Source organism: Fundulus heteroclitus, chromosome 14, assembly GCF_011125445.2.
Source record: "Fundulus heteroclitus isolate FHET01 chromosome 14, MU-UCD_Fhet_4.1, whole genome shotgun sequence".
Lineage (NCBI taxonomy): Eukaryota > Metazoa > Chordata > Actinopteri > Cyprinodontiformes > Fundulidae > Fundulus > Fundulus heteroclitus.
The window spans coordinates 17816732-17827425 of NC_046374.1; the positions used below are offsets into that span (position 1 = coordinate 17816732).

At 40.7% G+C, this 10694-nt stretch overlaps 1 protein-coding gene across 1 annotated transcript; it reads right to left on the minus strand.

The window, feature by feature from the left end:
- Positions 1 to 2637: 2637 nt before the first annotated feature.
- On the minus strand, positions 2638 to 5783 carry msantd1 (Myb/SANT-like DNA-binding domain containing 1). Its single transcript, XM_012874731.3, has 3 exons — positions 5243 to 5783; positions 4851 to 5144; positions 2638 to 3228 (listed from the first exon to the last, which is right to left on the minus strand). Exons 1-3 carry the CDS (start codon positions 5494 to 5496, stop codon positions 2937 to 2939), a joined length of 840 nt encoding a protein of 279 aa, XP_012730185.1. The 5' UTR covers positions 5497 to 5783; the 3' UTR covers positions 2638 to 2936.
- Between the last annotated feature and the right edge of the window lie 4911 nt (positions 5784 to 10694).

The following is a 10694-nucleotide window of genomic DNA, read 5'->3' on the forward strand; positions in this document are numbered from 1 at the left end:
AAACAAGAAGAAAGGATAAGTACTGCAGTGAACAATTTCTAGATAAAAGTTAATTGTTTCAAGAGAGAAAAAGCAAATCTTAAAAATTATGCCTGAATGTGTCAGGTACTGGACTAAAGGAAGAGAAAAGGGGTTATTAATGATTTTCTCATTGTTTTGTTGGTTTTTTTGAAAGCAATAGATAAAAACAGCAAAATAAGAAATGACATAAGCTAGACACATCAACTCTGCAGTTGATGCCTAGTCCTTTATTGCATTTGTATAGTTGTGCGTGTGTACAGTTATTCACTGGGTGCAACAAATATAAAACAAAATCTGAATTCTAATAGTATTAATTGCAAAAACAAAATTTAATGGCAGCGACAACAAAAGTAACAGTAATGAATTGAATATGCAAGTTACACTTTTAATAAATAGATAACTAATTGTCACGATCTCCAGGTATGTGTTTGAGTTTCTTTTGTGAATGTAATTGGACTGGTTCTTAGTTTCCTCAGATTGTACTGTTTACATTGGCGCACAATCAATTAATCTGATCATATTGTGCTTGTAAATGCACCTTGTTTTATTCAGAATAGAACCACACTGACATGCGCAGTTATCAAATTTCCCTAAAAAGCACAGAAGAAGAAGAACTTCCAAAGAACTTCCATCTTTGCTGAACAACAAAAAATAGCTGACAAAGCATTATTATACAAGTTCATCTACCCAGGCTGGACTTGCACCAGCTTCTAATTACAGCTGAAACTTTACTGAATAAATAAAAAATGTGAGATCTTTTTAATGTTTCAAATAGAGAAGTTGTATCAGGAGCACAGCCAGTTTTGCTTCACAGCGTATTTCTGCCACCCAACAATGTGGAAATATGTCATGTTTACGTCGGGAGCTGGCTCAGGTCAGTCTGCCACATTCGGAATAACTTGATCCTGTGCAGCGTTTACATGCATGCTGATCGGATCATTAGTCGGCATAAACCACCCCTCTCATTCAGATTACAATTTCATTCCGATTGAATTTAAGACGTTCACAATATTCCGATTGGCTTGTTTACATGATGCTTTTTTTTCTTCAGATTACTTTTGTCCATGTAAACATAGCTTCTTCTTCTTCTCTTTTTTTTTTTAATGGCGGTTGGCAAACAACTTATAGGTGCATTACCGCCACCTTCCAGAATGGAGTATGGATCAGACAATCTCTTATATTCTCTCTAAAACACCCGTTCTTCTTAGAAAACTAAAAACACTACATCCCCAGATGACCTCTGAAACAATTCCCTTATATCTAATTTTGTAAACATAGCTTCTGTCTGCCCCTGCTTTCATTCTCTCTCAGTTCCTTTAGCCTTCATTGGTCTCAGCTGTTGCCCATAATCATCTTATTACTTACACCTGCTCTCCATGCCATCTCTGCTCTCACTGCCTTTATATGAGCTGTCTGGTCTTCCTTTCCCATTCGCTGGTTCCTCTTGTGCTACCTCAGATTCCTTTGTTCTGTTTTCTTTTTCTTTGGTCCTGTCTTCCTTGTTCACCATTTTGTAAGTTAATTATCTTCTTTATTAAGATATCTCACCCACTATGTCTCCTCCAAGATCCTGTCTGCATCCTGGACTGTTTTGCAGCTTCTTCCCCTGTTGCCACCATTTTATTTTTCTTGTCATGTCCAGCTCCAGGGCAAGCAGACTGGTTGCCAAAGTAATGTCAAACATATTTGCTTTACCCAGGGAGGCTTTATACCCATAAATCGTCACTTGACACCCAACCCTTGATTTATTTTATTGTCAAGGTATAATTTGCAAACGTGACGGGAGCAGATGGGAAGAGAAGTACCAAGAACAGAGAATGGACAGAGACACAAAGAAGACAAAAATGACAAAACCTGGCAATTACAGTAGCTTTTATGAACAAAAGTCCTCCTATGGCGACCAAGGGGGAAAAAGGGGAAATACCACCATGAACAAAGACAAACAGTAAAAAACACAGACAGCAACAATACCAGCAGCAACAATAGGAAACAAAATAGTTGATGCTAATGGAGAAAACTACAGGCTAACATAGTTAGTATAATGAGCAATGGGTACACAGTGTGTGTGTAAACATTTATGTACGGTACTAAAAATGTAATAAAATGTTGAAGAAAAAAAGCACCCTTAGACTACTTGAGCATTTTGCACAGCCCTGTAATCAAGATTAAATTATATCTGAAAAATATAAATTTGCATGAATCACAAACGTGATTTTAAATGGTTGCTCTGAAATTAAAAGAGAAAAAAATGAACAAAAATTGAAAAGATTATACTTTTTATTCCACATGAATGAGCAGAACCTTGAATGCTTTAATCGAACAAAGCATCCCCTCTAAACTCACGGCAATTTATGTCTAATTCAAACGTGTAATGCTGAGGAATCAAGGTGAACTGCAATTATATCTGACCTGATTTATGCAAGAAGGGATTTCCCCACATCAATGACATTTTCAAAAGATCTAAAGAAAAAAAATCCTCAACAGTAGAATGAAAGTTTTTTTCTCCAGTGGATAATGAGATGTCTGCCTCCTGATGACACGAGTTGGCTTGTGTTGAGAACCTCCCTGACACGTAATTACAAAGGCACAATGGAAAAAAGACAGGATTTCCAAAGGCTGTTTTTAGTTATTTTAATTGGATACTTGGCAAGTTATTGAGAAATATTTTTTTTTTACAACTAGTCCTAAGCTAAAAAAGGCTACATTCAAAACGAACCTACAGCGGATGCTAAAGTTTAAACAAAGTTCTTTACAGTTCTTTCAAGAATTACTTTCAAGCACCCCTACAGCATCGATGAAAGCATAATTCAGTGGTAGATCTCATCTGCAGTTATTGTAATCGTAATAATGCAACTGATGTGATACCCGAAATAAAGGAGCGCTTTTCCTATGACTGAGGAAATTCCATGATATTTTCAAGGTTTCCCTGAATCTTTTGCCCCGCTCTGACTCCAAACTGCTGACGTGGAGCTGGGAAGCTGTATCATCTTCTCCAGGAGGTTCATCATCCTCTCCTGCAGTTGCAGGCACTGAACCTGCAGGAGGTTCTGTTGGTGCATGGATCGACGGAGCTCCCGGCACGTCTCCTCTATGGCCTGGCTAGACTTCTTGTGCTGCTGGAGCATGGCCTGCATGACCTGCAGCTTCTTCCTCTTCAGGGACAGGTACTTTTTGGCACGCCGCTTCCTGGCTGAGACAGGGTGGGAGCTGAGGAGCAGAGAGGAGTACATTTTAAGGTCTGTGAAGATTTTAGCCATGGGTTGGGTTTAAAAGAAGAATACCTATCAAAAATGAGCTTATGTCTAGTGGACGTTTATTTTCTATCTTGATCATGACAAAAGAGATTTTATACATATATATATATATATATATATATTTTTTTTTTTTTTTTTTTCTCCTATTTTAGCTTCCCTTCATTGACTTCCTGTTAAATCAAGAGTAGAATTTAAAATTCTCCTTCTCACATTTAAAGCCCTTAATAGTCAAGCTCCATCATATATCAGAGCTCTGATTACCCCGTATGTTCCTAACAGAGCACTTCGCTCTCAGACTGCAGGTCTGCTGGTGGTTCCTAGAGTCTCTAAAAGTAGAATGGGAGGCAGATCCTTTAGCTATCAGGCTCCTCTCCTATGGAACCAACTCCCAGTTTTGGGCAGACACCCTGTCTACTTTTAAGATTATACTTAAAACTTTCCTTTTTGACAAAGCTTATAGTTAGAGTGGCTAAGGTTATCCTGAGCTACCTCTATAGTTATGCTACTATAGGCTTAGGCTACTGGAGGACATCAGGGCCTGTTTTTCTCACACTACTGAGTTCTCCTTCTGTTCTCCACTTTGCATTGTTTGTTGTTATTTCAGCTTTTGACTTTTTGCTCTATTTTTTCTGTTTATAGTAGGTACACCTGGTCTGGTGTTCTTTTAATTGTGACACAATCCAGGGGGGCAGATCTTCTCTCATTACCATATAACATAGAAAGGATTCCTCTCCACTGTCGCTTCATGCATGCTCAGTATGAGGGATTGCTGCAAAGCCATTAACAATGCAGATGACTGTCCACTGTGAGTCTTCACTCTTTCAGGAGGAGTGAATGCTGTTTCTCAAGACCCAATGCAATCTGCTGGGTTTCCATAAATAAGAAACTTTTGACCAAACTGTCTGTATGATTTGATTGAATTTAACTTTGAAAAGTGCCTAGAGATGACGTGTGTTATGAATTGGTGCTATATAAATAAAACTGAATTGAATAGCCAAGGGTTGTTTCTAGCACCAATAACTTGCGTTTTAGTATTTTATCTCTTTTTAGTTATTTGCAATGTTAGCTATCATTATATGTATTTCATAGTAATGTTAGTTTTAATTATTTTGGATTCTATCTCAAATATTTAGATTTTTGGATTTCTGGATATAGTCTGTATGTTTTTTTTGGTACATTTTTGTATTTATTACTACCATTTTCTCACTAAACCACACAACTGCTTTAAAGCTGAACAAGAAAAATAAACCATTGTTCCTCTAAGAATGGTTTAGGTAGTGGCCTAAATATTATATTAAAGCACCCAAAGCTCATCACCAAAGACGAATCGTCAAAATACCCATGCAGGAAGCTCAAAAGATACAAGGCTACAGTTATTCTAACAAGTGTAAGTCTTAATATGTAGGTTTTTCAGGTATGGAGCTCATAATGAATCTAAAAATAATCAACATTGTTAACATATGTTAACATACTAGTAAACAACAGCACGCAGCATGGTCGAAATAGTGCCAAAAAAGTGTGTTGCTTTGCCTTAGGATAAAAACATACTCAGTGGATCAGTGGTTTTCCTGTTACCTGGAGCCCAGCATGTGCTCGCTGTCTGAGCTCAAAGAGTCCAGCTCTTGTTTTATCTCCAGCTCATCTGAGGAGCCAGTGTACTCTGGCAGGAATCCAAGCACACCGTCCTCTGACTGGGACAAGGGGTTGTCTGTGGACTGGGACGAAGTGGAAGGCCCTGCGGCCGGGGCCTGGAACTCCAGCGAGTTCACCCTGCCGTTCTCCAGCGGCTTGGAGAGGATCTTCTCGATGGGCTTGTAGTAGGGCCAGTCCGGCGTCTCGCCCGATTCGCCGGCCGTCGCCTTCAGTCGCCTGTAAGAGCAAAGAAAGGAATTTTTTTAACATATATTTTACAAGTAGTGCAACATCTGGACCTGTGGAGGCGCAGCTGCTGGACGCGGAGCACTTGCCTGAACTGGAAGGACATGTTGGTGATCTTCATCTTGATCTCCTCTTTGAAGCGCTGCTCTCCGGTGAGCTGGAAGAACCTTTGGGACATCTTCTCGTAAACCTTGGCGTTCCTCTTGCTCGTCTTCAGCTCGTTGTGGAATTCCTCCCACACGTACAGGAGGGCCTTCATCTCGCCGTCGGTCCAGTTCGGGGCCCGCCTGTGTTTCTCGCTGTGGCCCGGCATCAGGTAGCTGAAACTATCGTCCGCTGCCATTTTGGATGTTGGCTTCTGTCTCTCTTTGCTGTCTTGGCCTGTGCTGGCTGTGGGTCTCTCTCTTTCTTTTTTTTTTTTTTTTTTGTTTTGTTTGCAAAGATGGGAGCTTTAGAGCTCTGATTTGAAAGTATTTTTACTGTTATAAGAGCCGGGTTGAGTCTGCAGGGAAGGAGGGATACATGCGAGAGAGCACGCACAGCCACAGCCGTCCCTGCCTGCCTCTGCCCTTCCCCCTAGCCTAGCTGAAAGAGGACTCAAAATGGGGCCTAAGGCAGGAGAGAAATCCGGTTAAAAGCTTTTAATACTGTGTGATGTCACCATGACATCAAGTTGCCTTGGCAACGGAGAGAGAGGGCCTTTTTATCCCCCAGCCCCCCCCCACCCACCACCCCCTCTTTGCTAACCACTCCCATCCGCTCTCTTTTGCCCTCCATTCTGCTCCACTGGCAGCACAAAAAGCTTTTAGCTGAAAGGCAGCAGTGTGAGCACACCAGATTGCTGACACTCTTGAAATATGAGCCTCAAGGGGAAGGGGAATGGGAGGGGTGGAAAAGAGAGGGAGAGGAGAGGAGAGGAAAAAAAGAAGAAGAAGAGCTACAGTGAATGTGTGTTTCCCTGGCAACAGGGCAATGGATTTGGTAGTCGGCCAACACGCTGCTCCATTTAAAAGCTTTTAATAATAGACAAGACGTTTTGAGCAGCTGCAGGGAGGGCGGATTTCTTGCTGCATCTGGGTTTCATGCGGAAGGAGGAAGCAAACGGCGCTTCAGAGCTTGACAACGGCAAAAAAAAATAATAAGCACGTTGTTTCAGTGAAAAAAAAAAGTTTGAGTTCTCCGAAGAAGGCTGGGATTGACAGGGAGAGGCATCGAGGAAAAAATGGCAACATGTGGTGATAAACTGTGGAGGAATACAGCCTGCTGTCCTTTCTAATCAGCTTTCTTTGCACAGCCGTGGGTGGTGGACAATAGAGCCCTGCAGGAGGGGTTTCTCTGACCAGTTTAGGACCCATCCCCCCACCCCCCCCACCCACCAACCCTACTGCCCCAGAGGTCTCTGCAAATCCTCACACACATTAATCTACGATTTTATGTGCATTTCTGCCTCTCTTTGCCTCTCATTCTCATTTCTTTCTCTGCTTCATGTGGAGACAAAACACCAGTGTTGCATTTTTTTTTATTTCCTGCAGCTCCTCTCCCCCTCCCTGGCTCTCTCTCTCTTCCCATGAAACCTAAAAAGAGCAGAGACGGAGCGATGCAGTAATGCAAGTCATCCATTATCACTTCGCCGATATTAGCGCCACTAGTTGCTGTCGGTCAGGCTTAACCGAGGAGTGGCCCGATTAGAGCCTTAACCCATATGCTTCTCCTTAACCTGACAAGCTGCCTGGTGCATTGTTTTTAACCCTTCCACACATTGGTGCATTACATCTGCCTCGTGAAGCAGAGCTCTTTCCAGTGAAATCGTTTTGGATCATTATAAAAAGAGACATAAATCCAGGAATTCACACTGAAGCGGCTCACGTTCGCTGAAACGCTTACAGTTTACGTTACTTCATGGTCACAGACTAGTCCACACCTCGTGCGTTTCATTACCAAAGTGGACTCTTCTTGAAGGCTGGGGTCCTTTATAATTGTGCTTAGTTGCTTCTGGAAATTCCTCATTCATTAAGGTGGATGTAATCCCGCCAGCTAATCCAGAAACCAGACTAATCTGCAGATAAAGTGCTCATCCTGAGATGCAGAAATCAGGATTGTGAATGATCTACATAATCTAGCCATTTGCTAACATCCGACTGTACAACAAGGTCTGGAGATTTTCATGCACCAGATCTACTGTAGCAGAGATTGCCATGTTTGTTGTTGTTTTTTTATATACACTAAAAATGGTAAGATGTAAAAACCAAAACCATTTCACCATGTATTAAGAACAAATGAATAGCTTTGTAAAATACACGTAAATTAATTTTTGACGACTTTGAATCAGGTAAGCTTTCTGATTAAAGGGTCTTCTCCAACCCTAATCAGCCCCACCATTAGCAATCAGTGTTGCATTCTCTTTGTACTCAGATTCTGCAGAAACACAACAGGAACGCCTCCTGAAGTCACCTACCTGGGAATGTTGGAGCTTACTGAGCAGCCCCTATTTCTGTATCCAATATTGATGCTACCCATACAGCATGTAAGGAATGTGGCCAATATAAACTATTTGTTAGCATTTCTCACCATTTGTATCTTATTACACCAGACCTGGAGGTTAGTGCCAAAATACTTCTCTGAACATGTTCGTTTTGTGTTTAAAAGCATATAATTGAGAGAAATGCATTATTATAACCTCATAGTTTTTAGCAACATAAAATTATAGTGTTTCCCAACATGCAACAAGAATGTCTGCATCTCAGGTGTGATTTCCTCGCTCCATCTTTGGTGACAAATCGAACGCAGCATAAGGCGTTCTCTGTTTTGCTTTTAATCAAACAAAACTTTACCTTATTTTATTTTAAAGTGCAACACTTTTGCAAGTAGGTGTCTCTGTAACTTTGTCAATATTCCAATTGATTGTGTTAAATGTCATTTCTGTAGAGTTTTTTGCAGGAGTACAGACTGAATCATAAAAAGCTTCCCAGAAAACAAAAGTCTTGCTGTTGCTTCAGCTCTCTCTAGATGACAAAGGGCTGCAGAAAGCAGTTGGAGGACGGCATTCTTGAATCCCATCACAGACGGATTGCCAAATTATACTGTGTCTCTGAAAGGTGCCCCATTGCTCACATGGGTCTGGCAATGGTAATTTTTTGCTAATAAGCAAAATATTGTTGAAAATACATAATTTCCCTCCTTTATCACCCCAAGCAGGGGTTGGAAGAGAACGAATGGATGAAAATTTAAAGTTCAAGATCTATATATATATATATATATATATATATGTGTGTGTGTGTGTGTGTGTGTATATATATATATATATATATATATATATATATATATATATATATATATATATATATATATATAGTTCAAAGTTTAGGGTTAGGCGTTGATCAAATCAACAAGTCTGGTATTCCACTCTAATTCAGACCAATTTGGAAAGACCATTAAAGGTAACAGGTCAGGTTTTCTACATGTTTTTCTTGGCTACAATGGAAAACTGACTGGTGGACCTAAAATAACAATTGAAAATTTGTTAATTTGGCGTCCAGTGTTTGGAGGGTCGTTTTCCATGTGGCAGTCATAAAGCAATACATCTGTAGTCATCATTAGCTGGGAAATTTTGTTTCAAGTAACAAGGTGAATATCTTCTACAAAAATGTTTACTTCGGCTGCCTTGCAGTATCTCGAGGTTTAGAAATGTTGTAGACTGCCATACACAACTCCATGCAGGTTGTTTGGAGGGTTCAGGGTCCACAGTCTTGCCTGATTACTGGGAAAAGACAGTATGGAGGTTTCAGTGTCTCCTTATGTCAAAGACATGTCTGCAAATGCTATGTTATATAGACTGTGCCAACCAAAAGAACAATATTGGTGATCCAAAAAAAGTGCTCAGAATTACTCAACTCTGCTCTCTCACTTAATGCTCCCACATACTTACGACTGCATGCGTGGAGTCACACTATAAGCTGCTCGGCGGCAAGAAGTCTTCATGTCAAGCTGTTTTGTGTGTGACGCCAGGCTTGATACACTGAGCTGCTCCAAGTAGGCGGTCGCAAGGAAGCACGATGTCACAGTCCCTCTCTGTGCCACACTGATAGGTGTGCAGAAGGAGCTTGCTGGAAAAGAAACAGCTCTAGGTGCTCAACTAGCCAATCAAACGAATCACCATCCCTTCCCCTGCTTCGTCCCACTGACAGAAAGTGTCAGAATTGTAGGAATTTGTCACAAGAAATGTTGGCAATGGTACGCTCGACTATGAAGGGTAAAACGTCCGTGGAGAGTCCCCGCCGCTCACAGTATGCGCACAGTACACCCGGTTATGTGGGTAGCCTTTAGTCTTGCTGCTCATCGTGTTGTAAACAGTGGTTATGAGAAAGTACACCTGCTGCCAGTTCTTGGGTTTGAATGTCTAATTCAGGGTTGGCCAACTGTCCTCAACAGTCGTTGTCCTACATTGTTTCCATGGTCTAACACAACTGAATCAAATAAATTGTTAATAGGCAGGATGCTGTGTAGAACATGGTAACTTACCCATGAGGTTAATTTAACGGAAACATATCATACAGAATACCATTTTGTATGACATTTCGTTCTGTACTTGTAGTCTCTAGGAATGCAGAAAATTTGAATGCAGTCTGTCCAGGAGCTGCTCAGATATCCTCATGTTCTCGTTTGGTCATATTTTTTAAGCTATTCAGTTTTTTCTGTTTTGTATCATGTATTTTGAACAAGTATGTCTGTATTTTCTGCCCAACTGTTAACCAAGGTCATAAAAGTCTGGCTTACCATTTTTGCGAATCCACCTTTTTTATTTCTTGAGGTGGTGTTGTAGTCCAAGGTGAAGGATGCTAGGCTACAAGTGGCTAAGTCATCAGTTGGCTATTGCACCATCCCCTAACATACTACAAAAATGGCTGAACTGGATGAAATCGAACACTGTGACGTGGAGGGAGTAGGGTGTGAAGCTCCTCGTTTGTATTTAAAGAGACAACACCAAAACAAGTTGGTCTCGAATGCACCACACAACATGGGCAAAAAGGGTGAACATTGGGGGTAAATTAACAAGGAATTCAGACCAAAGCATTACAGTTCCCCTTCATATAGACCACAGCTCTACGATTTTAATGTGAAAAGAAAGAACTGAAAAGCATGATATGTCCCCTTTAACTATTTCAATCCCCTGTTTTGAAGCAGGGATTCTTTTAGAACATGCATGACTGGAGTTAGCCAAACCTGGTATAATAGTGAATAATAGTTTTATAACAGGATCTAAAATTATTCATTTAACTTCAAGCCTTCAATAATCAAACACCACAAGTTCCACCATGTTGTTATTTATTCAGCAAAGATAATCCCAAATGGATATTTGTCTCTGAAAGTTTAAGCACACCCAAAATGCCCATAGATGGTAATCAAGTAAATGCTAGACTTTAAAGGGTTCTTTGCTGTCCTAAAGCATGATGGAAAGGTTTTGGAGGCACGAGATTCCCACTGTGTCCTTTTCAGCTTCTCAAGGCTTAAATAATTTCCTTGCAGGTGACAATGATGGTGACG

Excerpts from the sequence above, each read along its gene's own strand:
- msantd1 (XM_012874731.3), bottom strand. The coding sequence starts at position 5,496 with ATGGCAGCGGACGATAGTTTCAGCTACCTGATGCCGGGCCACAGCGAG. Across the intron at positions 5,145-5,242 it reads AACATGTCCTTCCAGTTCAG|GCGACTGAAGGCGACGGCCG; the intron begins GCAAGTGCTCCG and ends TTGCTCTTACAG. Across the intron at positions 3,229-4,850 it reads GAGCACATGCTGGGCTCCAG|CTCCCACCCTGTCTCAGCCA; the intron begins GTAACAGGAAAA and ends TCTGCTCCTCAG.